Raw genomic sequence first — 27,977 nt, forward strand, 5'->3', positions numbered from 1 at the left:
GTAATCCCTGAAGCTCAACTTAAATGTTTTATTTTTATTCAAACCAACTATCTAACATTACTTTGCAATGGTGAGCCTTTCTGTGACCAGCTAATATCTAGATAGATAGATAGATAGATAGATAGATAGATAGATAGATAGACAGACAGACAGACAGATAGATGAACATCATAGACAAGTTTTATGAATGTCCCTGGAATTGAACATTAATATCTATTGTATGAATAAATGAAGAACTACAGATTGAAACAGCAACAAGATTATGTCACTAAGTCAATATTTTATTTGTTGTCAAAGTATCTTAACTGGGTTGCATAAGTAAAAGTGATTTTATCAGCAATTTTTGAAGAAAGAGTTCTAGAAAATATGATCATTTTTATTATCAGTTGTGCCACTAGAACTAAAATTGAAGAAAGAGTTAATTCTAAATTAATTTTTTGAAGTATTTAGGAATGTAGTTATTTTTATATCCATTTAGGTAAAAAACTTTTATAAGAAAGATAACACTTTTATTGCATTATAATTTCATCTTACAAGAGCTAGAATGCAAAGTTATAAGCATAAATATACAAGACCCAACCAAACAACAATGTAACCTTTAGAAGATTTAGAATGTAAAACTAGAATTTAACAGGCAACATACTTAATATGGCTTGTAATGAAAAGAAAGTGTAATGATTTATTATTGCCCCATTCTAATTAATTCTCATCAAGTGAACATCAAATTATGGTCTCCATTTAAAATGGTACAAGTATTCTAAGCCAATGCTGTACACACTTTATAACTTGTAGTTTGCAATACAACTTAGGGATTTTCTTTAATATACATACATATATATGTACAAATATATATAGATGTACAGTACAGAGACAACTCTGTTTTGATACCCCTGGGCATTTTAATTAAAACTATTGTAAATTTTTTTCTATTATAAAACTACTTGAAAAGCTGGCAGAACATCATGGCACGGGGTTCAACTTTACAGACTTAAAAAAAGAAGGGGGTGGGAGAAAATGTGGGTAATAAATACATTCTTTACAAGAAATTGAATAGTGGTCCCGCAATCACACCTTATGTTACAGAGAAAATGATGTGTTGGAAGTTATTTACATAGTGTTGGCCTTGGTCCTGGTGTGACATATACAGAAGTTAATCGTGAGAAGATTGTAGGCAGGCCTATTGGTTAGGTTTTTCTACATGTTCGTTTTTGCGTAAGTTCCAAATCTCGTCTTTTGAGTTGTTATTGATTTCTATTTGCCTTGTATTACTGCTGCTGCTTCGTCTGGTGTTCTGGGGACACTGGGCGATTTTACTTCTAGGAACAGGAAGAAAGGATTTAACTCTTGAAACACCCAACTCGGTCTTTAGCTTACTGTTGCTGCATTCTGTAGTTTGGTGGCTGCTGAGAGGACTGACCTCCTGCGAGAGAAGAAACACAGAACAAGGTTGTCACATTGGCCGGTGCTACCAGCTTCCTCCCTCATCAACCAGGCTGGATGCTTTCTCCTACCTTTCTCTGAACAAAGACATACAAGTTTCTCCCTAAACCCAGCTTCCCCATGAAATACCAAGCAAATGTGAATCAAGACAAATGATTCATTTCTTCTAGTCTTGCTGCCTTGTTTTCTTTTTAATAAATCATTTGATTGGGGGAGTTCTCTTAGAATAATCGATATATTAATTTGTACATATGTTGCCATCATCTTTTCCAAAACATTTTTTCTTACTTGAGCCCTTGGTATCAGCTCCTCTTTTTTCCCCTCTGTACCCCACCCTCCCACTCTTGTGAAGTCTTGATAATTATAAGTTACTTTTATTTACATCATCCACTGTCTCCCTTCACCCACGTTTCTGTTGTCTGTCCCCCTGGGTAGGGGTCACGGGGTTGTATGTCAATCATTGCAATGAGTTCCCCCTTTCTCCCCTTTCTCTCCCCACCTTCTCCCTACTCTCATGGTATCATGACTCCCATTCCTGTTCCCATGGAGTTTATCTGTCCTGGATTCCATGTGTCGAGAGCTCGATCTGCACCAGGGTACTGCTCTGGTGTAGCCAGATTTGGAAGGGCTAACTGGGGTTATGATAGTGGTGGGGCAGAAGCATTAAAGAACTAGAGGAATGTTGTATGTTTCGCCGGTGCTATACTGCATCCTGGCTGGCTCGTCCCTTCCTGTGACCCTCTGTGAGGGGATGTCTAATTGTCTACAGGTGGGCTTTGGATTACCGCCTTATTTTCAGTATGCCTTTCCTGGTGTCAGGTAAGATAGTCACTGGAATGTGTGCTAATGAACCTGGAGCTAGCCTCACCCACGGAAGCTTCATCAAATCCTAAATCAATGGTAGTTTCGGGATCCTATCTCATGATAACCGCATGTGCTACAGAGCAGAAGCCCCTCCACCCCCTCCCCAATAAGGTTTATCTTGACATAGTCTTAACGGAAGCATATACCAACCCTTTCTTTCAGAGTATGACTGGGTAGATTCGAATCAGCAACCTTTAGGTTAGTAGTTGAATGCAATCCATTTGCACCAAACAAGGGATCTCACAAAATGTTAGGCTCAAAGAAGTCATCAAAAAGCACAAGTCCAACTAAATATTTATAGATAGTTCTAAAAGTAATCTGTGATGCTCTGTGTAATTCACCCTTTTGGTCTTCTATTTTCAGATCTGTGAGATGAAGATTAGGCAGCCGATCATAATCACTTGGCCATTAGCTGCTCTAGGAGCAGGGTGTACAGCAGGGGGCACAAAAGAGAAACATTTCTCCTGGTGGGGCTCACATTCAAATGAATGAAGGCTCCTGCTGAGACAGCCCATGATGGGGCAACTCAACATCTTTTAAAACTGGTAACGGTAAGCTTTCATTCTTTGTCTGTGTAAGTATTCCAGAACTTTCCCACCCTAATCTGGACCCTGCCTCTCATTTTGGCCCCTAGGAAACAGAGCTGGGAAGTTAAAATAATTTGTTCGGATTATGGCCAAGCTGAGACAAAAGAGGCCTCTCAACAGCTTGCCCGCAGTCTCTTCCTCTGTACTGCATTGACTGCTGCAAGCGACAACCAGGCCCGGAAGCCTATTGCCCTGAGGGCTGGGAAGCAGTTGACATCGGTTACTCCCTCCTTCAAGCTTTCTCTAACTCACCTCTTTGCTCCCCTACGTCACCCCTGAAATCTGGGACTCGCAGTCTTGGCTGCAACCTTGGAATCGCCTGGAGACCTTCGCGGAACACGGATGCCTGGGCCCCACCTCTAGAGCGTCAGCCCTGGGTGTGCGGGGATGTGGGTTCCGAACAGCTCGGCACGATTCTAATATGCACACCGCTCCAGCTGCTTTGCTCGGCTCCCTCCTCCACGGTGGAGCTGTTCTCAGTTCATCCCACACGGCTCTGACTCCATCACCTGCTCCCCCCCCTCCCCTGCCCACACGGTGTGTCTCAATCACGGTCTCTCGTGACTGAGCTCCCCAGGCTGGATCCCTGGCCCTCCTTTAGGCACCGAGTTTCAGAACTGCATTTCTGACCAGTAATGAACATCGTCCATCTTGATGTCCAGACTGCCCTTCAAACTCAATTTTCCTAAAGGCAAACTTATATTTCTACAACTTCACTCGTTTCTGAAGCCTTGGTTTACTCCTGGTTTGTGTTGCTCGCTAACTACCCTCGAGCCCTCAATGACGACTGACTTCTTGACCCCTCCCTACTCAGTCCAACGCTACTCGAGAAGAGGGACGTCGGGCTGTGTGGATCTGAGCACTTATAGCATTAGGCAAATCTGCCACAAAAGACTTCTTGAATAGATGCCACCGGAAAGATAGCACTTTGGGTACCATGGTGTTCGTGACCCCAGAACCCATATTTTCAATCGCCTCACTTGCATGCAAATGCTGGACAGTGGATACGGAAGGGGAAAATCAACACGTCTCAAATATAGTGTTGGTGGACACTAGTACCATAGGCTGCCAGAAGAATGACCACATCTATGTTGGAAAAGGTGCCGACGGAATGCTCCTTGGAAGTGAGGCAAGTGAGGATCGTCTTACGTCCTTTGGACAAGCTCAGGGAAAAGGCATCCTGCTTGGAAGAGTAGAGAGTTCACGCAAAAGAGAAAGAACAAAGAGATGGATCGACAGAGTGGCTGCCACCAGGGCCCGGAGCAGTGACCACTGTGTGGAGGCACAGGCCCCGGCAAGGTTTCTTGTTGGGCACAGGCTTGCTTTGAGTCCGGATGGACTTGTGGAGCCCGACTATCAACACAGCAAGCACAAGCGGAAAGGAAGGGGATGCTTCCGGCCCCACTAACTGCAGACTGAGTACCAAATTCCTAAGCATGTCACGAAATCCCTTTTGAAATTTAGCTCCCATCACCTCGCTATTAAAACAATTAGCCAGACATTTCCACCTACTAAAATTCTAATTATTCCTTAAAGCTCAGCACAACACCTTCATAAATCCCTAAATCACGAAAGTGAAATCTACTGGTGCCAGATCTTCAGACAAAAGCCATTTAAAAGGGCTGTGTGATTCTGATATACCTGTGGCCAGAAGTTTCATTGGTTTGACTTTTCCCCAATCTCAAGTATGTCATGAAGAACAAAGTTAGGGCAAGTATGGGGTTTAGGGTACCTGTACTTGGGGTGGGGGGAGTTGAGAGGGATGGGCTACACTGGAAATGCTTGCTTTAGAAAGGAGGGCGCTTCCTTATAGAACTGAGGCCGTTGTATGAGCAGCACCGAGATTCTCCAGGGAAGCATTCTGAGACAATGGCGCTGTACTCAGTGGGGTAGAATGGAGCATCCACGGGGGTGTGTGGTGCAGTGACTCATTCGATGTGGCTCTTCTAGCCCTAGGCTTGGTAATACTCCCCCCGCCAAATGGAGTTTCTTCCCTGATGGGTTTAAATCAGAGAAAGTGGAAGCAAATGCTTACAGAATTATGAATTCAGTTGGGAGTGATTGCTAACCAAGTTAATGGGGATTGCGAAAACCTGGAACCCTAAGACTGGGGTGGGGGTGGGGGTGGAGTTGTCAATGCTTGGTAAAGTAGAGGGACAAACTTACAGAGGCAGACTCTCAACAAGTCTTCCTGCTGCCCTGCTGGGTATAAGAGGAGCTATCTCATTACCAGGAAAGGGATCTCTCCATCATCCAGAAAGAAGAGCTATGATTGGAATATGCCCTTTGGAACCCTCTTGGTCCAGGCACAGGGAACCGTGGGACCACAGAAGCAGCAAAACCAAAAGCCAGAGCACAAAGCCAAGCAGTGGACAGGCTTGTGGAGAAGGTAAAGGTGAGTGCTTCCAACAGAGGTTTGCTTCAGGTATTCAGCTAGAGGAGCCACAGAGCTAGAGCTGAGTGGCTCTGGGGTGAGGCAGATGGTAGAAGAGAGGACCCTTTAGGCCTATATTGGCAATACTGAAAGAGCTTTGCAGCATTGCCCAAGAAGGGCAGAGGCCTGGCCATGGCCCTGAGGTTCAGAGAGAGGCCTGCTTTTAGACAGAGCAAAGAGGCTCTCCTGACGAAGGCACCCTCTTCTCAACATCTCTGGTCCTGAATTGTAACCTCTTAACATTCTCGTGAGTCTTGTCTGTGAATTTTCTGTGTGGCCGCTGAACGGAGTCACTGAATGCAGAAGAGATGTAGAGAGTGCTGTGGGAGGCTGGGGTCGGAGGAGAAGGCCTGAAGGTGGAGGCTCCTGTGATGCCGGCTGTTCCGACATGGATGGGGCAGTCAGGCTCCAGGAAGAGTGCTGACCACAAGGAGGAGCCCATGAGCTTCGTGATGGCCTGGAAGGCGAGCATGGAACAAGCGACTGGAGGGCATTGCCCTCTATGGGCATGGGAGGGTGATGCTCCAGCCATTCCATTGCAGCAGCCACACAGGAGTCTGGATGTTTTCCCCAAAGCTAGGAGGGACCTATGAGTGTGAAGGGTGCCTCCGGGGCCCAAGCCCAAAGGTCCTCGTATTAAATACGGAAGGTTACTGTCAAAGACGCGATCCCCATTGGATTCCCAAAGCAAGCTGAAATGTGTATAGACCGGTGTGGCTGCCCGGAGAGTAAAGGTTCTAGCTTATCGGTAAATCAGGACGTGACCCTCATCCATTCCTTCAATTCTGCACGTGTGCTTGAAGCCCAAAGGACGGCGGCGGCCTGGCTCGCTCAATTGCAAAGCAGGAGGAAGAAGGCCGTACTGTGCAGGTGATGCGTGAGGCAGCTAGAGGCCTGTGAGAGATGGCGAGGAGCGGGCAGGCTCCAAAGGAAAAGCACCCTGAGAGACATGCTGCGGGAACCTGTACAAAGGAACTCCCGGGTCAAGGTGACAAGTGCACAGTGAGACCCGGAAGATTTATCGGCTTCTGAAAACACATTTCCAAACAAAGAAATGGGGCGGAGAGCATAGAAGGGGGGGTGGCAACGCAAGAGCTGTGTTTGAAAGCAGGCGTCTCTGCCCTGGTTTGCCACGAGAATCAACAGGGAGCTGGTCTAAAACTTGGATGTCATTACGAACCCCACACCACTGTGCTAGACCCGCAGGGGAGTGGGGTGTGGAATCCCTGGCCTGGAATAAGTCCCCAGGTGCAACAGTGGTCTAGATTCTAAGCTCCGGTCGCAAGCCACAGCATTTTCAGGGACCTCCACTCCTGCGGAAGCTGGACAAGGAATGAGGAAGCCGGAGAAGGAGGCGTTTGGGTGATGCTGTGGGTGCAGAGTGTATGAGCTGCTAGACGGAAGGCATCGGATCTGGAAGCTGTCTGCCCAGAATGCTACTTAGCAGCAAGGATGCGGAGACTTGGTCACACACCCTGTGGATGTGTTATCTATCAGGGGACCAGTCCCTGGGGGACATCATGCTTGGCAAAGTCGAGGGACAACCTTGCAGAGGAAGACTCTCAATGAGATGGACTGACAAATTGGTTGCGACAGAGGGCTCAAGCTTAACAGCGACAGGGATGGTGAGCTGGGCAGTGTTTTGTCCTTCTGTATACAGGGTCACTGTGCGTCAGAACCAACTCGGAGTAACTACTGCAGCAGCAGCAGTATAGAGATTCGTGTGTTAGTGGCTATTGGGTGGGAGAGAAGGAGAAAGGGGCATTTCCTTTTAGCCATCACTGAGTTTTATTTACAGGGACGGAGAACATGCCAATGGTCGTTGCTGACGGTTACAGACCACATGTACTGGTTTCACTGAATTGTACCAGTGAAAAGGCTACATCGGCAACAGGGCTCTCCATTCTCCTCAACAACAAACTTGTTAGGAAAAAAATTCCTCAGATGGATTTCACTGTAACAAAAAAGATGAGAACTTTTGCTTCAGGGGGATTAGTTTGCTAGTATTCTCTGCTCTTTGTACCGAGCCTGGGAGCACACTGGATTTCAAACCCTCAGGTTGGCAGTTTGAAACCACCAGCTGGTCGGAGAGAGACAGATGTGGCTTTCTCCTCCATAAAGATATACAGTCTCAGGCAGCCACAGGGGCAGTTAGGATCAACTTGATGGCAGTGAGGCTTTTGGTATGTTTTTTCTTTATAGCAAAAAGATAAAAAAGAGTATGCGTTTTTAACTTAGCTATACTGCCATTTGACTGATTAACTTCTAAATTCCACTCTTGTTACATTGGGGCGAGTAAGGTGGACAAATCACTCAGCCTTGCCTTCCAATCAACAGTGGGGCTCTAAGACCCACCCCCCTCTGGTGAGACAGCCAGCCTCTGGCCACCCCGGAGAAAGTGACTTCAGGAAACCAAGCGAGTTCTTAGCTCTGGACGGGGTTATTCTTGACAGCAGCAGAAGCTGGGCATCTAACCATGAAATGCCCGTTGAGTCAGAGGTGAGACTATGTTCCCCCAAGGGAGGGGAGGATGGAGCCCACCATGCTTTAGGAGGTGGCCAAATGAGTGCTCCGTCGCCCTCTGCTGCTGATCTGGAGAAAAACATCTAGTCATCAGGGAAGTGCCTTCCTTGTGCATGGAGGAAGGGTGGGAGCCGGTATTTAATGAATGCCTGTTTTTATTCATGTTGTCCTAGTAAATTTCATATTGAAATATAGATAGAGTCCTTTCGTAAGAACCTTATAAACATACCAGACATTTTATATAAGAAAAACCCCAAACCAAACTCACGGCCATTGATTGAGTCCATGGGGACTCATAGTGACCCTGTGGGTTTCCAAGACTGTAACTATTTGGGGAGTGGAAAGCCCTGTCTTTCTCCTGAGGATCGGCTAGTGGTTTCAAACTGCCGACCATGTGATGGCAGTCCCACAAGAAACCCCCACCCCACCAGGGTCACTTTTAAAGCAACGCCATCTGGAGCTGCAGGAAGCTCATCGTGGGACGTCAGTCACGGACAAAGGGTTTACAGATAGCAGCGGTCAGCATAGGTCACCCTGTCACCTGCATTTTATCAGGCACGACAGATCTACCTGCTTCCTCCAACACACACAGCACACAACATCTCACACACAGCACACGTCTCACACGGAACCACCCAGGCATGCGTGAGGCAGCAGCGGCTGCGGAGGCCAGGCCACCCCCTGACCAGACAAGGCTGAATAATTTAATAGTCTCCCTGTGCCCCTTGGGGAGCCTGCTGTGTGCCCTTTCCCACACAGATCTTTGTGAGCCATCAAGAGAGGGGATGGGTGGGAACAGGATGGCTACGGCTTGGTGAGCACACCACATATTGCTGCTAGCTGTCCCTCCAAAATCCGCATCTTCACAAAAGAATTCATGAGAAACAGGTCGTGTTCTGGCTTCCGTCCACTCAGGAGGGCCGGGCTGTGCCATCTCTTGCCACTTATTAACCGATCAGGAAAGGCCCAGCAGTGCACGGCAGGTTCATGACGCCTCCGGGCAGTCTGGCTTGTGTACGGGCCACTTGTCTTGCGTGTCAAGACGGCCACTTGCCGGATACAGTGCGTGTTGTGGCAAGTCGGGAAAGAAGTGCAAACACTTGACGATTTTCTCTGTGCCCACTCGTGTCATGTTGTCAACTCATCCTGCCTCATGTTTGCTGTAATGGACTCCGATTTTCCAAAAATGTACATCTTGGTTTTCAGGCTCCTCGCTAAGAAAAGCAAGGCCTTTGAAAACGGAACACCCAGAGGACAGAACTTTCACGGCTCCTCACTGGGGCCGGCTCCCGTGAAGACAAACGGCGGTGCTCTTGGCAGACAGCCCCAGCGCTAGTGCCAAACGCCAGCTATCGAACAGAGAGAGAAAGGCATGCTTTCTACAATGCCATGCTGTCGAGATATGTCAAATCGCAATCCTTGCATCTTGCTTAGCTCCTGAACGGTTTGATGCTTAAGGGCAAGGGTAAGCAGAACTTATTCTTCGGGTTTTGCAGTCACCATGATTCTTCCCATCACAAGACTCAGGAAGTGAATTCCACGGTAGTCTTTCTTTGCCTCGTTTTGGAAGGAAAAGAGACACTTACCTTTTGTGACCCTGGCATACTTGGATCAGTAACAGTTGCTGAGAGTGCAGGGCGGTTTCTGGAACTCTCAAGCCTCCTTAAATCATCCCTGGTATCAGCAATCTGGAAAATACACACATCATCAAGTCAGGCTTTCGATTAAGCTGGAAGCCACTGAGGACTGAGTGTCACTGGGGGAACCTGTCATCCTTGAGGAGCGCAGCAGAACCACCCTCCACCCCGTCCTGTCCACTGAGAGCCTGGCTGCGAATGCAAGACTCTCACAGCAAACGCACGGAAGATGCTGTCTTGGGGGAAAGAGTCCGTGGAAATGGCCAGAAGAAGATCAGCACAGCTTTATGGGGAGAAAACGAAATAAGAATCACTTGCCAGAGGAAGAGTGCAAGATTTTAATCATCATCTTACTTTCCAATGGCTAATTATTTCAGGGCCTTTCCAAGAAGATCAAATCAGAGTGCCCATTCTGCTTTGTCCCATATCAGAGTGTCCAAACAGGTTGAACTTGAGCAGCTAATGCTTTCTTTGAGATTGCGGGTCACTGTTGTGAGCGACGGCTCTCGGGTTTCATAGCTCACAGACTATGATGGTGTGCATTTATCACAAGCCAATTCCTCGTCTAGGCAAAGAAAGATCTTGCTGCCGCTCTGCCTCTCACACCCCCCAGTTTGCTGTGACGCTTGTCCGAAGGATCTCTTACTGGGAAAGGACTCCCGGTGCCCAAAGCTAGGAACACGCAGCGGGGGCAGGAGCTTAGGGAAGCTCAAAGGGAAGGCTCCCAAATGTGTTTGTTTTGTGCGAATCCAATTGCATCTGCAGGGTAAGGCTGAGGTCTCTGTGGGGGGGATGGTACAACAAGCTCTACCAATTGGGCTGCCTTTCTAGACAGAAGGTGTTTCGGAAGAAATGGCTAGTCAAAGCAAAGGGATGGGGGCTCCATTCTAAGCATTAACCCCGCTGCTCGAGAAGAATTTTCTCTGAGGAACGATGTTAACGAGGTGAGTCCAAAAGTCCCTGCACGGCTGGCTGGGCATACCTGCTGTCCCTGCCCACTGCGGGGGAGGACGCACCTTGCTTATGTCAGACTCGGATTTGCTGGAACACATGCTCTGCAGTTCCTTAACGAGGTCTGCTTCGTCGTCGGAGCCCAGGGAGAGCCTGTGGTCCAGAGTCAACGCCAACGACAGGTCATTCTCCAAACACCTAATCGCAAAGTTCAGAAAAGGGTTTTTTTTTTTCTTTCTTATTTTTAAAGCTGACAGCAACAATCCAACACCTAATATGGAAATAGACACGGCACCTCTCTTCGAGACTGGGTTTTCAGCGGGGGGAAGAATTTTAAAATATGCTTTAAGGCATGTCATAAATGCCATTTAACGCAACAACCCACTCCTAAACCCTGAGAGCTCAGAATGCAGGGTCTCAAATGATCACACCCACTCACAAGTTTCCGCTGTGGGACAGTTTTATTCCACAGAAACCCACTCCAACTCAACACACTCCATGTTCTCCTGCCTTTGCTTTGCAGAGTTCAGAAAGGAAGACCCCAAACGCTGTGTTGAACGGAGCAGTAGGAGATGCTGGAGCAAACAGGAATTTCCACTTGGCTCAACTAGCAATCTGGATATCGGGAAAGGTGTGTGTGTGTACATACATAATCGACTTCCTGTCCCTTTTTCTGTAAGCGAGCCGGAAGCCTAGGTCACAGGGCATTGTGACAATTTCTAGGCAGGACATTTGAGATAACACAACTCACACTGGCCCTGGCAGAGAGTCTCTGTGGGATGTGCAGCTTCTTCACACTCCTCCCCTTCTCTGAAGCAGAGAACGAGGGCACAGGGTCCTATGTGTATTCTGGTCCCAGGGAGAGCACACAATGTATCATAAATACAGAGGATGTATTTACAAAGTGCTCCAACTTCTGCATCCTAATCCAATCATCCTTTGTACCTTAAGTGTCTAGGCTGAAATAATCAACAATGACCCAAGACCTAGCATATGAGAAGATAAATAAAATCTACCACTGTAAATGTTTAGCTTTAAAAGCACATAAACCATGCTATATTTCTGTCAATCTAGCATTAAAAAAACCCAAACAGGTATCTAAAAACCTGTCTAAAAGATCTTTATTTAAAAAGCACTCTTGAATGCATGATTTTACCATGTATTTTTACCAACAGCATTAAGAATTAATCTTGATTAAAGAATTTAAAAAATATTTCTGACTCGTAAACAAAGCAGGCAGTTATAGTGAGCAATTTTCAGATGCAGTTAAGAATATGAGCATGTGAATGGCCCGCCTGCCTCTAATAATATCACATTCACAGCTTGACAGCTGCACCGACTAATAACGAGAAGACACGTGTTATACAAGAGTGAATTCAGTTACCTGTTTGCAAGAAGTTAAATCTCAAAGGGGAGGAACTTACTTTTGTCTCGACAGAGAGGCATTTTGGTTACAGTTCGGTTGTGATATCGTCTTATTTTTTACACCTGTTTAAACAAGAATTGGAATCACTTTCAGCAAAATGGATCTTTGTCCCTGTGTCTCTTGAACTTCACTACGGCTGGCACAGCCACCGAGCTCAGCAGCTCCTCGATGCTGTCCGTGAGCTGACATCCATCTACCCAGGAGGCTCCCAGGGAGTGGCCCTGAGCACAGCCTCTTGTACAAGCAGCGGGGAGGGCAGGAGAGAACGCGCCATCTCAATTAGATCTGTCACTGAACTCACTGCAGCTCGGACCACCTGAAGGAACCCTAGTGGTGCAGTGATAAAGCACTCGGCTGCTAAATGAAAGGTGGACACCCTGAGCCCACCAGCTGCTCTGCAGGAGAAAGAGGGACCAGTCTGCTTCCTCGGAAACGCCAGGGGAGGTCCTGCTTTGTCCTCGAGGGTCAGCCTGAGTCAGAATGGATGACCAGGGGTGTGGTTTGGAGACCACCCAGAGATCCGTTCAGGAATCCTAAACCTTGCTTACATCAACTGCCTTCTTCACACACGTCAAGTCTCTCTTTCAACTCGGTTCTTATTGGCAAAGTTCCCAAAGCTGAGTTTAATACCTGCCTTTGGATCATGGTATTATTCTGTTTCTCTACTTCTGTTTGCCCGGAAGGCTCACTGACTGTTGAGGCCGGATGTGGATTCTGATCTGTGGGACCTGTCATGGACAACATTTAACATGGCCTGGTACAACTTGAGCTCCAGTATGAACCCAGATGGGTGGTTACTAGTCTCCCCAGTGCTGTGGAGGAAATGTCTGGAGAGCTCTTTCTCAACGATCCCGGCCACTGTTGGTCCTATGGGGTGCAGTTCTCCCCTGAAACACATAGGGCGACCATGGAGAGGCCTGGACTCAGTGGCAAAAGTTAGTGTGTATGTGTGTTCCAGTAGAAAGTTAACTGTTCATAGCTTTGCATTATTTAGAAAACACGAACAATCCACAAAGGGGCGTGGGATGTTATCAACAGAACTGCAGACCACAGCAATGTTTCTTAAACTGTCGACCACAGCTCATCAGGAAAAGCAGAAACCCCAACTAGGAGACCGTAACATAGGAAGCAAATAGATGGCTCATATCAATTATACAAGCCTGATACACGCAAATGACTAGGCTTCTGTGCCTGGCTTATGATGGGAATGACATTCCCCACTGTGGCTTTTGGCGAGAAAGCTTCGAGACAAGCTGTTATAAACGGTTTTAGACTCTTAAAAAAATAACTTTCTATCACACTCCAAATTTGATAAGCTCATTTAAGCAGTTATTTGCTTCCCAGGGTTTATGAAGGTGCATGAATATCGTCGAGTAGAATTTCTCTACAGAGTGTTTCTGAGAAAACGGACGGCATATGTCCTCATGAAAAGAAGATCGGCAGAGAAGACGTTTGTATCAGTTCCTGCCGTCGTTGTGGGGAAGCAGGGAGGAGGATGCTGTCAGATGCTGTTCGGTTCACAGGTGCCCGGCCCACCCTCCATGACCGACTTCTGTTCTAGGCAAGAAACGGTTTGTGTCTCAAGCAAACTTTATCAGCACAATGACTGGCACAGGGTGCAATTGGGTTTCTGTTTTGGTACGTTTTTCAACACTCGTGTCAAAGAACAACATCAACCCAATAGAATCAGGTCTTGAAGATCTAAATTAATTATATATGTCAGAAATCCCCAATTCACAGGGGTTTGCTTCACGGAAAAGTCTTTTCATTTCCACGCAAACGTAGATTTCATTCAGAGACGATATAGTTACAGTTCACATCATTGTTGATCAGGCTTCAGCCCAAGCCACGTCGAGGAGGACTCCCACTGGCAGTGGATGTGTGGTCCTTTCTTTGCTGGAAGGAAACTCGAAACATTACTTCGAGACTCCCCATCCTGTGAACCTGAAAGTCTCCATTGCCATTCACTGTAGTCAAACTACAGGGTGCTAAGAAGTAACCTTCTCTCTGATAATGGATCCGTGCAGCCCATTACTGAATGTCTACTGTGCTCCCAGGCAATGAAAATAAAGCACTAAAAACAGCAGATGGTTCGGCCCACGTGGAATTTAAATCCCAATAACTAAACAACTACAATGGGGTCTTACATGAAAAAGAAGCAAAATGAATGCTTTACCGAGTTCTTAAATTTTTTACAGGCCATGAAAAGGTAACGCTGGCTTCTGAATGAGATGCAAAAGGGAGAGAAATAAGCTATAGGTAATTCATGTAATTTTATTACAAAGATGTAATAACTGATGCCATGTAAAATAAATTTTATTTCAGAGTTTGCATATGAGTCATATTTCTAGGATATTTTGTCATGGAGTCAATTCTGACTCCTGGGGACCCGATCTTGGGGGTTTGAGGCTGTCAATCTTTCAAGGGGCTGATGGTCTCATCTTTCTCCCATCGAGAAGCTGATGGACTTGAACTGCCAACCTGACAGTCCATAGTCCAACATTTACCCAACGAAGCCACCAGGGCTCCTTCAGACACACCAGTCATCGTGAAGAGCGTGCGGGGATGGTCAACATCTGTCTCTGCTATACACACGTTCACTGTGAGTGGGAGCCGACTCCAGCAACCACCAGTCAGCTTATTCCACGCGAACAGGCATGGAAGGCTTTAGAATTTGCTTTGTTATATGCATATCATAAAAGTACAAGTACACTGTCATCCAGAAGCCAGACCAGGAACCCAGGCAGGCGGACCCCACCTCCTGGTGCTCCCGGACCGTACCTTCACCGCTCAGGTCCGGCTTACTCCACGTCGGTGAAGAGAAACGGCCAGACTTCTTGCGGGGACTGGTGCTCACTTTTCTCCACGCGCCATTCTCCCCTTTCTTTTTGCCACAATTGCTGTAACTTGACACGAGGGACAAGGGGAAACTTCCTCCTTTGAAATCGGCAATAGACTGGTCTAGCTCTGAAAAAACACAGATCACACATTGTCACGAGGCAGGGGAATGTACGAGCACAGTGGTCGATGAAAGCTGGGAACACACTACCATCAAGTCAATTCTGGCTCACAGCAATCTGCTGGGCCCGGGGAGAGCTGCCTCTTGGGTGTTTCTGAGGCCCTTATGGGAGCAGACAGCCTCATCTTTCTGCAAAGGAACAGCTGGTGGTTTTGAACTGCTGACCTTGCACTTAACAGCCAAAGCACAAGCTAGATGCCCCCAGGACTCCAGTTTTAGCTGGCTATGTAAAATCCATCATTTCCAACTCTCAAGTAAACAGACTCTTGGAAACCCTTGGGCCTGCATACTACCCAAGCAGGGGGTTTGTAACCCAGCCAAACGTGACTTTCTTGCCAATGAGCTGATGCCCACTCACAGTGATCCTGTAGGACAGGGTGGAACTAAGTCTCTATGGGAGTAGAAATCCCTCTTTTTCCTATGGAGTGATAAGTGGTTTCCTATGGCTGACCTTCCAGATCACAGCCCGGTACATAACTACATCACCACCAGTGCTCTGTGATGCTGACTTGGAGGTAGGGAATTCAAATACAAGTCAACAATTAAAAGCAGCGAACAGTTCTAGAGCAGTGTTATGACATTAACAGGAAGATAATTTCTCTAGTTGCCAAGAAAAAACAGAGCTTCCTCGGGAACAGATTCAAAGAAGTATTACATCAGAGGGTGAAGCCGCCGTCCTCCCAGCATGAGCTACGTACCTGCTCGTGGGAGGGGGCAGCCGTGTAGCACAGCTTTGTGAAGCAAGATGCTGAGAGCGGCTTTCACCACAGCCTGCTGCCCGGGGCTGGGGTGTTTCCTAGCAGCTGCTGATCCAAGGCCAGGTTGTCTTCTCACAGAGGCTCTTGACAATATGGCCCCTTGCACTCTGGGTGCAATGACCGCATTCCACAGCTTGGACATCCACCTGGCAAGAGAGGATCAGAGATTGCGTCAAAGTCAAGAGCAGACAGAGCCCTCATGACTTACATGCAACTGCAAAAAGGACAGTTGGTAAGGCTGTTGGAGAGCAAGGAATTCCACTTTGTCCAAAAGGAGGTCTGACCTTTGCCCTTGGCTCTGGGGAGGTCATCTTTGTGCGAGGCCTGGGGCAAGATAATGCTATGATATAAGGGAGGGCTGGGGGGAGGGCGGGGTTCAGCTAACCTGACAACTGACACAAAGAACCAATCATGCAGATGTAATGGACCCCAATAAAAACCAGGCACTGAAGCTCCCAGATCCCTAGTTGGCAATACTGGGATACCAGGAGGGAGCTACAGCCTCCCTCCCCGGGCATGGGGAGTGAATGGAGCTCCACATCATGAGGTCCCTCTCTCTGCTGATTTTAATCTGTATCCTTCTCTGTCATACACTGCCATCTTGGATTGAACAGCTCGCAGTGAGCTCTGAATCCTTCCAGCACATCACAGAACCTGAGTTGGGGTTGAGGATCCTTCTGTCCTGTGATGGATACATGCGTCACCCCAACATCAGTCTTGGAATCCTAAGCCCTGTACCTGTGGATGTCATTCTATGTAGAAGTAGCGCTCTCTGTGTTACACTAATAATCCTGTATCATGATAGGGTGTGTCCTCAAACGTAGTCACTTCTGAGTGATCAAAGGAGCAGATGATAAGCAGAGGTAGACATGTGAGGATGGCCGAGAACCAAGAAACACACAGAGCCACCAGTGAGACCGCGATTCAGACCATTAGCCTCCAGAGCTGTGAGAAAATAAACCCCTCCTCTTTAAAGCCCCCCCCCACCCGTGGGGCATACTGGCTCCATAGCACTAGGGACCTGGGTCGCCCCCAGCTTGCAGTTGGTATCCGAGTTGAGAAGTCTATCGTGGGACTGTTCCCTCCAACTACTCGGTTGGCCTCCACTCCTGCAAGCCTGGAAAAGCTTAAGCATTTCTATAGATTTGCTCTGTTTCCCAGGTAGTCTCGCCATCCTCGGGAGCAGGAATCAAAGCTTGCGGGCTTGTTCAATGAACGAATACACGGATAAATGAATAGATGGGGTAAAGGTAACTTTGTAGATGAAGAGAACTGAGCAGAAGTAAGACTTTGTGAGTCTGTCTAGCTAGTTTATACACACATCTGCTGTGTATCCTTACTACCGAGACACTCCTGTTTTACATGCGAGGATTCATGAAGTCGGATGCATCTTACTATTGCTGGTAAGCCCAGGTCAAGGGCTGTGTCTGCGTGTAGGTGGGCTAGTCCGTCAGTAAGGGGATGTTGTAGACCAACCATCCCTTCAATGGAGTTCCACATTAAGAGCTAGAAGCAGCTATTAAATTAAACCATCTTAACGTAGCTTTGAGCCAACCAATGCCAATGAAAATTCCTTCCAGAAGATTATAATTTGTTTCAGAATTGAAAGGCAAATTCTGACACAAAGTACGTATATGATTAAATGTTGTAGAAATAAAACCAAATCTTCCCAAATAGGAAAGGGTTCAAAGCACAAGTCATGCAGGTATGGTTAAAATTATAACTCAGGAATCAAACACCATCGGTTGTATGTTTCTCAGTTTAATTTCTGGTGATATCTAATTCAGAATGTAACTCAAGAAAAAGAGAAACGACATTAAGGAATTCAGACACAATTCTGATATTCCACAACATGAAGCCAACAACTACAACAAAACCCTACTGCTGAGTTGATTCTGACACACTGTCACCCTAAAGGACAAAGTCAACCTGCCCCATTGGGTTTCCAAGGGCTTTCTCTGAGTGCTACCATGTCTTGTGATTTAAGTAAATGCTAAGTTACAGCAACCCAATCCTGACAGGACTTATAATGACCCAGACCCCTCAGGAATGAAGGTCTGGGTCACCCCGCCAGGCCAAAAACCACAGCCAGCTGAGGTGCTTGCTGAGGGCAAAGGTAATACGGAATGGGTAGCAGTAGAAGGTAGTTCTACCTATCAATTACGACCACGTGATCAACTGCAAAAGCAAGGTTTGTAATTGTCAATATATTTTCTTTGTGTGTGATTATTGCATATATTTCCTTTGTTTAGGTATGATATAGCAGATATAATTTGCCTCAGTGTGTTTTCATTTATATGTATGATAGATAATTGATGATAAGTATAAGGATGATTTCATTAATGTCTGGAAATTATGTAAGTATGTATGGGTAAAGAATTGTGTACAGGTGCCAGGTTGGTAGATTGCGATAGTTTATTGTGCCAGCCTGGCCAATAAACACAAGTGGGATTAATTGAAGGGCAGAGAAATAAATGGCTCGGTGAGCCTTGCCTTGCTTGTCTCTCGTTCTTTAATCATCGGACCTGCGTGTGGCTGCCTTGCTTGTTCTGTGCCTCAATTTAAAGGGTATACTACCTGTGGGATGCCTAGCCTGTGGACTATGTCGCTGTAAGTTAAGGTCCCTTTAAGCCCACACAATTGGAATGTTCGTGTCTGGAGCTGGGGCCCGACAGTTGGTGACAGTTGGTGACCTGCCTTGCTGTTTGCTGCCTGGGTATATATAGCCCAGCTCACTCTACAGAAGGGGACTGGCAACTGGTGGCTCTCAAGACTTAAAGGACTGCTAGTGTCTCACTGCTTTATAATTTAACTGTTGATTTCTTGTATTATCTATCTGTATATAATTTAACAGTTCATTTCTTGTGTTATATATCTATCTTTATAAGTACATTTACCTATAATTACTAGCAATCTGGTTTTGTCTCTCTGGAGAACCCAGTCCACCACAGGCTGCTATCTCTCTGGACTCGCACCACCATAGCTTCTCCCCAAGAATGGCTGGTGGTTTGAATGGCCAACCTTTTGCTTAATCCACTGCATTCCCCGAGATCCTTTTCTACGACAGGAATCAAAAGGCATTATTCTTAAAGGTGCGAAGGGGTGTGGATGACTCATTTGGTCATGAATCACTGGGGCTGGTGGGAGACAGCCGTGCCCTGTACGTTTTGTGTCAGCATCTCTTCGGAGATGAACACATGCAGTCTCGGACTTCTGACAGGGTTCTTGTCCAATGACTGCCACAGCTGGTTCTGATGTAAATAGAATGCTGCATTGTTCTTTTAGTGTTCATGATTGTTCCCCTATATTCGTAGTACTTTTATAAACCTGGCAGCAGTTTGAACAGTAAGACATAAAAGTCAACATCTGCAAATGATAACACTAACACTGATATACAGAGAGGAGAGGGGAGGAGAGGGGAGGGAAGGGGAGGAGAGGAGAGGAGGGAGAAAGGGTTATAAGTGTATTTTGTTGTAATTCAAATAGGGTGTAAGTCAAGGACTACCTCAATAGCAAACAGAGCCTGTGTCTCCTGCAGCATTGGCAGCTGTTTCCTGACCAGGATAAGGATGATGTGTTTCGTTTTGTGTTTTATCCCAGGGCAAAGGGTTGGAAGATCTGCCACCAGTCCCTAAGACGGAAAGATCCCCGAGCCCAGCACCTCGCTGGGCTGAGCTGGGGAGCTTATGAAGCACACACTGCTGCTGCCTGAGTCATACTGTGAATTCGTTATCTGAGGGTGGTGCTCATGAACCTGTGGCAGGCTAACCGATCAGCTGGCAAACAAAGGAACGTCCTGCCTCTGCCGTCCTCGACAAAGACTGTGCTCACCTAGGAAAGGCAGACGTGGTTCCAAAGGCTCTTGAAAGCCGATTCAGAAAAGACCTACCTGTGATACTGATGAAGGGGCAATTGTGTATTTCTGATTTTAGCTATATTTAATCAGAGTTAATGGGGGAAATGGCAGTTTGGGCGTATAATTCTTGCCTCCTTACAGGAGATCCAAGTACAGTTCTTGGCCATGTGTCCTCCTGTGCCACTACATCTGACTGTCAGGCCTGCATGTTGCAATGATGCTTAACAGGGTTCAGCAGAGCTTCCAGGCTGAGGGTGACTAGGAAGAAAGGTCTGACCATGTACAACCCCAAACGAGCCATCGAAAATCCTTGGAATTGCAATGGTCCAAACAGCAAGCAGCTGGACTGGGCAGCATTTCCGGTCATTGCGTGTGGGGTTACATGAGTTGAGGACTGTGAATGATAGGATTTAACGCAGCACGCCTCTGTCCGCCTCCAACGAGCCGATCCTAAACATGGTCTGTGTTATTGTAAAGAGATATTATATTATAAAGATAGATGATTTACCCCGTGCCTTCTGTGGTAGTTACATAGTCTGTGGTCAATTTGAGGCTTAAGAGTGAAGGGGGTGGAGTCCAGCCTGTCAATCAGGTCGTAGCTTGATGACCATATTTGGAGGCGCTAAGGAGAGAAATAGCTCGCGGAGGCCAGTCACACACTCACTCCTTGGGAGACTACTGTTGACAAGCCACATGGAGAGAGGCTGATGGAGCCAGAGCCCTGGAACTGAGGAGTCACGTGGAGACCCAGGCCAGCACCAAGAAGCTTCCATCACCATTGGACCTACACGGATTTCCACCCACTGGCCTGTGATCTTCCTGCATTCAGTGTCATTGCATGTGTTGTGTGAGTCTGGAGAGGACTTTATAGATTGATATCGGACACATGGGCTAATATCAGACTCATGCACTTGACCTGGACTGGGCCGGGTTGTTTTCTCAATATTCAATTGTGCTTGTATATCAAGCTCTTCCTTATATACAGAGAAGTGTCTATGAATTTGTTTCGTGAGTCAACTGGGACTAACACACCTTCCTATAGAGACTGCAGCCAGAAGAGCTAAATCACATCTGATCACCAATGACAAACCCCCCGCTGTCTGCACGGTGACAAATTTCTCTTTCCTTTCAATTGGCTCGTGATTTTCTCTTCCCTAAACCTTACTGCCTGTGTGTCTGTCTGCTTAGACTGCTGTCCGGAGAACATGGGAAGTATGCCTGCAGGAAGATGTCCACTTGGTCAATCACGTGGACTTTTTAGTGCCCGCCTCCCCGATAAAATACTTGACAAAATTTCTCATGTCAGATCTTGCCCGAAAGACAAAAAAATGTGTCTTCGAGCATGTCAACGCTGAACATTGCTTTGATGAGGACTTTGTAAGTAGGGAGAAACCCACCGTACAGCTTGCTCCATCGGGATGACAGGAGGGGGCCGGGGGCCAGCGTTCTAACTCACCAACATCCCCCGGGCGCCCTGGGCCCCCTTTCCGCAGTCACGTCGGGAGCCACGACACTTACTTCACCGTTGCTTGTGCATGTCCGGGGACTACTGGACAAGACAGGAAGTACTTTGGTCCCAGAAGTGCTTCGGGGGTGCCCAGGCGCGAGAGGCAGGAGTTGAGCTGGCGCCAGACGGACAGGGCCCAGTCGACCATCTTGCACACGGGTTCGCCAGGCGAGGGGAGCTTTCCTCGGAACTAGGGAGACAGGGGCAGAATACAGGGCCTGGCTCAGAGCGGGGCTTCTTGCCCTTTTGTTCTTAAAAGTTCGAAATGAACACACCGAACACTGATGACAATGGAACCATTGAGGACGGAGCTGCATCAGCCTGCACCTTCCCTGGAGGTGGGTGCGGAGGGCCAGCTGATAACGCACTGCTGTAAGGGTGCTCTGGTGATAAGCATTTCTTTCATTGAGTTCTCAGCACAAGCTTGAACAAGGCAGTTAGATCACCTTTACGTATCAGGAAGTTGAGGTACAAAGTCCTCTTAATAGCTGTCTAATGAATGACTTTTGGAGACCCACCTGTTTCGGGGTGCCGGGAGAGAGGTCGATTTTATAATGAGGAACTGGGGGGGGGGCCCTTTCTCGACAGTACAGATGCCATTTCTGTGGAATTTCTCATCTTGCAAGTATGGGCAATAGTGTTCTTTGATAATACATTCAAAACTGGTGTCTCCTTCATACAGGGTTATCCAATACAGAGAAATTCCAGTTATCACTGGTTTTGTTTGTTTTTCAGTCCCTGTCTTTAATATATAGTCCCTTAAAGTGGAGGCGATTTTGTGAAGATGCTTTGGGGTCTGAGTTTTAAAAACTAATTGATTTCGACACCCTTCTCCTCCCCATCTGGAGTCCCCCTTCCTCGGTTGCTCCCGGCGAACAGAGCCCCATTGGTACACCTGGGATGAATCGCGTGTAAGCTTTTAATACCCCCACTGATAGGCAACACACTCGGATGTGGAGAAGAGGCACCAAACACAGGATAAGGCTGATTAGCCAGGTGTCCCACAAAGCCAGGAGCCTAGGTCTCTAAACCAAGAAACCAAATCCCACGAAACTGTCCATGAGCAGTCTCGGCAGCTGCTCGTCATTGCTCTTGTGGTAAACACACACACACCACCGGCCAATTCAACTTTTTATAAGTGTGTAACTTATTGACGTCAAGTACATTAGTCACCTAGACAACCCTTCGCCATTATTCATTAATTGCCTCCATGAGCAATTGCCTTCTTTGCCACACATCCAGCATCACTCGGTGAGGCCCAGCGGCCGCTGCTAAATGCTCCAATCAAAGAAAGCATCCTGATCAGCAGGGAGAAAGTGTCCATGGAATCCAGTTTCCGAAGCTCCAACAGCTGGATGGAAATCTGAGATCCTGGCCCTCAACCTCAAACCCCAAACAGTCCAGGGCATCTTAAACACCAACCAAGGGTGTAGCATAACTAATAAGACATATCTCCTACATGGGATCAAGCTGAGGGTGGCAACGCCAACGACGAGAGAGCACTCACCCGGGCAGTGAGTTTTGTTCATGGGGAGGAACAATTCTGAAAGGCGGGGGGTGGGAAAGAGTTGCCCATCTTGCAGAAAGTAGTCCGAGTCACTGAATCGTACGTGGGGAACTTGCCAAGACGGTATATCATCTGCTGTGTACATTATCAACACACAAACCATTCAAAAACATAGAGAAGAGTACAGTCATTACACGCCTGGTAATTATCACTTCCAAGAAGAAAAGATTAAAAAAAAAAAAAAAGGTAATTTGTGATTGGCAAACCAACAGGGGCCAAACTAACAGCAGGTGTGTCCAAAGACAATGGCCAGCAAGGGGTCACGGGAGGGTGAGCTGGGAGGCAGGAGAGCGAGGGCAGAGGCCAATTATGTTGGGTCCCTCACGTTTTCTTTTTGAAGGTTGTAACATGTGTCACATGAAGGTGGCGAGGCAGACTCATATCCCCAAAGTCCCTTCCAGACTGGAAATCCTAAGTAAGCTGCTTGGCGCTGTGGCTAGCTTCTGCAGGGTCAGGAAAGGTGGAGATGAGGAGGGACTTCAGGTAGATCAGAAAGGCTTCAGAGAGACACTTGTCTGGCGAGTAGACATCGGGGAGAGCTGCCCAGATATGGAGCAGGGACGAAAACATAGAGGGGCATGAAGATGGATGCTGGTGTCAGCAAATTACCAAACAGGTGAAGAAACGACCAGGTGTACAGAAAACCCTTCCATGCAACGGTTACTAATCCAGGGCGCAGGACTAGACCAACTGTTCTTGCCTGACATGCCAAAACCATGAATACATGAGTGTGAAGCCCATGAGTACAAGGCCACCCGGGAGACCTCTGTCTCCCCACAGGCCAAGCGCTGCTGTCCTGACTCCAAGATTCTTACGTGCCTGTGGGGTCTGCTATAATTGTCCTTCTCGTCAACAGAGGAGCAACTACTCTTAGACTCAAGGCCGCAAGGAGCATGCCAGACTGACAATGTGTACGGGCAGTGGCCTCCTCGGCCCTGAGCCCAGAAGCATCAGATGGTGTCTGTCTCCCACCACCAAGACCGTTCCAGACAGGACCACCATAGATGGACCATGGTCGAAGAGGAGAAGAATAGGGAACAGAACCTCAACCTTTTCAAAAAGCACAGACACCAAGACTGATGGGCATGGATGAGACTGGACAATCCCCTCAGACTGCTGCCCCGTGTACTCTTTAAACCTTGAACTGAACAACTAGCTCCGGGGTCACCTCTTAGATGTTTAACACGGTTCACAAAATAAAGATGATCACCCATAAGTACGGCGCTCCTTTAAACACCTTATAGACCAAGCCCCATTACTGTAAAACCATCCTGAGAATGTCAGGCTGGGGAGGGGGGTGCACACGCAGGGAGGGAAGGAAACTAGACTCATGGAAGAGCCACGAGAACGGAAATGCTGAGGCTGCTCGTGTGTTGTGGGGATGTAACTGATGTCACTGAGTGTTTGTGTGGAAATTGTCGAATGAAACCCTGCTGTGAAACCTTCACAGAAAAGGCAATAAAATATCATTTCTCGGAAAAAAAAGAGGAACACTTTGGCACTCCTAATTCTCCTTTGCTCTAATACTCTTCCAGCAAAAATTCTGAGATCATGTACTATAAGTAGTGATGGCTGAGTATTAACTCACTACAAATCTAAGTATAATTATGCTTATTAAATACTACTAGAACAGTGATTGTCTGGGAAGGTCTATTTTCTTATATCCCAGTAAGAAATTGGAAGGACAGATTGAGGCCAGGTGCCTGTGTGCCTTTACATGCCCCGGAGCATTGGCTCTGTTCTGCAGGTCTAAGGTTTCTGAAGCTGTCAGTCATTTATTTCCAATGGTTGTGCTCATCAGGACCCTATTCAGCAGCCTGCTGGAAATGGTTCCTGGTCAATGGAAGGAATTAGCCTTTCTTCCCCATCTCTGTTCTTCTCACTGTACCCCACACTCCCATTCCCCAACACAGGGGAAAAGAGAGAAAGCTTGGAACTTTCAGCATCAGTAAAACCAATTTGCCCTTCTTCCAGAGAGCTGGGGAGCACACTGTACTTGAAGGGTGACAATTCTACAAGATGAAAGGGCCCGGGTAGAAAGCAAATGTTTCGAGAAGGATGATGGCACCGTATGTACAAATGTGCTTGACACACTGGATGGATGTATGGATTGTGAAGAGCCCCTGATAAAATGATTTTAAAAAATTGGTATCTCTGGTGATTATGCATAAAAGTATTTTTGGTAATGAGATTCAGACATTAACAATGATGATGTGAAATAGTCCCATTGGTAATGTGAAAAGCTACGGGCCTCAGACTGCCTTTACCTTGTCTTTCTACTTACTTGTTGGAGTCATGCATATTTTGGCTGTTGTTCTTGGATCAAAAGCATCCATTTATGACCAGGCAACTGACTTGAACATAACTGGGGGTCAGAGACCTGATTAAACTGGGCATGTCGGGTATTCATTCAAATCACCAGTGGCAGGTACTCCTCCCACTTGTCCCCCCACATCCATCAATGCACCTCAGGCAGCACCTTCACTGAGCTTGTGTCGCTAATGCGCCGAACAGGCTTGGAACTCAAGTCAAGCTCTCTTGGTACCAGGAGACAGGGCCTTGCCTCGTGGCCCAAGGAGCCTGCCCTGCTGGTTGTTACCTTATTCACAGTCTTCCTTCTTAAGAACCTCTGCAGCAGACCCTGCATGGGCTCGCCGTCCCACCGCAACTGGACCCAGCGGAAGTGCTGCTGCACCAGCAGGTCGGGGCCCTGGAGACAGGCCTTGGCGATGGTTCCCATCAGAAAGCAGTTCTCGTGGAAGTAGTAACACTCGGCTGCTCCATTTCCTGAAACAGATCGCATGCTACAGTCCAGCCTCAGCAAGTCATGAATGGGTCGAGCGCACATTAAATAAGTTAGAGAAAGGGGGGACGTGAAGCATGGCTTGTATATTGAGGAACACAGCTAAGCATGATCTCCCCTGATTATCCGCCTGGGAAGCTCTGTACCTCTTTACCTTTTTGAAATGTGTAGGGGCTTTCAGGGCTGCGATTTTCAAGAGGTGCCAGAAAGTCCCCCAAGAGTTCGGACAATGACGCTTTCTCCAAATTCTCCAAGATGATGATGACTTTCTTGTTACCCGGTGCTTGTTTCACTGGGATCAGACAGGCTGTGGTGGAGAAGGAAATGCAGGTATGAAAGCTTTTACGAACATCCGCACTAACCAACCCCAGCCAAACCCACTGCCATCGAGGCGGCTCACGGTGAACCTATCAGACAGCCTCCTCCTTCGTTAGCGGAACGGCGGATGGGTTTGAATGACTGGTGGCTTAGTAGTGTCCACACTTACCGGAGAGTGCTGACACGGCTCCTGGGAGAAAAGCATTCACGACCATGACCATGAGCTCCAGCGAAAAGCGGGTGTATGATGTATTTTTAAAGATACATAGCTCATACTACAAAAGGTTTGAACCTTTACATGACCTTGCCATTAGACACGTGCAAAACATCCTTAGGATTATGGGTAAGGAAACTCAGAGAGAAATCAGATTCTTGTCCTGACTTACAAAAAAGCAAACCAAATCTCAGACAGGTTTAAGGCATGTGCCCAAGGTTTGCCACTCCATAGTAGGGGAAGAACTGAAATCTAGAATGTGTGAGTCTTATCATTAGGAGGTCTGGCAGTGTCGTGGTTGGTTACGCTTTGGGTTGCTAGCTTCAAGGTCAGCAGTTCAAAACCAACAGCTGTTCCAGGGGACAAAGATGAAGCGCTCTACTGCTGTAAAGAGTTCCAGTCTTAGAAACCCACAGATGCCGTTCAGTCCCGTCCTAGAGGGATGTCATGCGTTGGAATTGGCCCAATGGCAGTGGCTTTGGGGATGTTATTGTTCCTCCCTCTAAACAAGGGAGGGAGACCGAGACAGATGGCATCCCAACTCAAAATGAAAGATAGAAAGTAAACATCATTTAGATATTATTTATAAGAAACAAATAAAGTTGGTACAGAGGCGATTATTAAAGTACTGTCTGAGATGTATGAAGAACTCACACACTATTGATTGTTTAGTGAAAACTTATCTAGCACTGCTGTATTAAAAAAAATAAAAAGGTGTCTTTGAGCGCACCTTGACTCCTGGCGATCCCATGTGTGTGTCAAAGGTAGAAGAAACTCTACTCCACGGGGATTCTCAGGGCTGATTTGGTTTTTTAAAGTAGATTACCAGGCCTTTCTTCAGAGCTGCTTGTAGGTAGTCTTGAACCTCCAGCCTTTCAGTTAACCCCTGAGTTCATGTGTTTACCACATTCTTTCATACCAATGAACTAACAAAATAGTCTAAATTGAATTTTAGTGCTTTAGAAGATGCTCCAGGAGAAAGACGGGACTTTCTGCTCCTGCAACATAATCAGTGTCGCAAATTCATAGGGGCAGTTCGACCCTGTCCTCTAGGGTGGCACTGAGTTGGCATCGATTCGCTGGCAGTGAGTTTGGATTGGGGCTGTAGAAGGTTCTCAGATGTCACCATCTTAGCCAACATGATCTCGAAAGACTCAGAAACCAATTTAGAATCCAGGGGTCACTCATAGTCCAGCATCCCACTTCTCACTGGGGCTTAGGGTGGTGCATTCTCTTCCCTCTGCTTGTGGCTATAGACACAGTGTTCTCTCCTCTTCTAGAAGAAGTCCTGGAGCTTTGGGAATGAAGAGCCGTGGAGACGGAAACAGCTCTTTTCTGGGATGCTCTGGGGCCGTTAGAGACCAGAAACAATAACCACCGCCTCCTCCTGGGGGCCCTTATGCTGGTGCCTGGTGTGTGTGGCCTCCTTCCTCACAGCTACGCTGAGAGGAGTGCTCACATCCTGTGCTTCTCGGGGGGCCAATGTTTCATACACATGTAATATGTAAACCCCAACTATCGAGAGAACTGGTCAAAGCAATCGCAATCGTAAGCTAACAAGCCTTTTCTACTGTGTGATGAACCACTGGTCTGTTTGGATGGTTTGTTTAAAGCCCAGGTCTGTACTTCGGGACTGAAGGTCTCCAGTTTTCCCTTAATGTCTCGTGAATATCGGCCTGGTGTGAGTATTCCTGGCTAGTGCTGCATCTGGCTCGAATGGATCTGTAGGAATGTCCACTCAACTGTTGACCGCCTTGCTCTGGGTCCAGGGGAGTGCCGCTGAATGGTGGAGGTGGCCGACGCTAACTGAGGGAGGTGGCGTTTGAAGAGGTGGCATTTCAACAGGGGAAAGGTTTTCCCAGTTTCTAAACGGACACAGGCAGAAGGGTGGAAGCTGGAAAACTGGCAAGGATCAGTCCTCGGAGTGATAGGGCATCAAACCAAAGACTGGCATGATGGGATACTCAAGAGTGACGGAGATTAGGCTGGTGACTAAGTGGAGCCAGGTTGGGTAGGAATCAAGCCAGCCCTGCTGTAAGTAAGGGGTAGGCAGCAGGCAGCATCTTCCTCCAG

The 27,977-nt window shown here is 47.3% G+C and overlaps 1 protein-coding gene across 1 annotated transcript in view; it reads right to left on the reverse strand.

Moving 5' to 3' along the window:
- Nucleotides 1-472: 472 nt before the first annotated feature.
- CTTNBP2 (cortactin binding protein 2) overlaps nucleotides 473-27,977 on the reverse strand; it is a 161,041-nt gene continuing 133,536 nt past the window's right edge. Inside the window, exons 15-23 of the mRNA XM_075558598.1 lie at nucleotides 25,527-25,679; nucleotides 25,169-25,356; nucleotides 21,014-21,192; nucleotides 15,580-15,785; nucleotides 14,644-14,829; nucleotides 11,861-11,924; nucleotides 10,502-10,634; nucleotides 9,435-9,536; nucleotides 473-1,420 (exon numbers count right to left, since the gene is read on the reverse strand). Of these exons, the coding sequence (XP_075414713.1) occupies nucleotides 1,178-1,420; nucleotides 9,435-9,536; nucleotides 10,502-10,634; nucleotides 11,861-11,924; nucleotides 14,644-14,829; nucleotides 15,580-15,785; nucleotides 21,014-21,192; nucleotides 25,169-25,356; nucleotides 25,527-25,679 (1,454 nt within the window). The 3' untranslated portion in view covers nucleotides 473-1,177. The remainder of the gene's footprint in view (nucleotides 1,421-9,434; nucleotides 9,537-10,501; nucleotides 10,635-11,860; nucleotides 11,925-14,643; nucleotides 14,830-15,579; nucleotides 15,786-21,013; nucleotides 21,193-25,168; nucleotides 25,357-25,526; nucleotides 25,680-27,977) is intronic.

This window comes from Tenrec ecaudatus, chromosome 9 (genome assembly GCF_050624435.1).
Source record: "Tenrec ecaudatus isolate mTenEca1 chromosome 9, mTenEca1.hap1, whole genome shotgun sequence".
NCBI classification, from domain to species: Eukaryota; Metazoa; Chordata; class Mammalia; order Afrosoricida; family Tenrecidae; genus Tenrec; species Tenrec ecaudatus.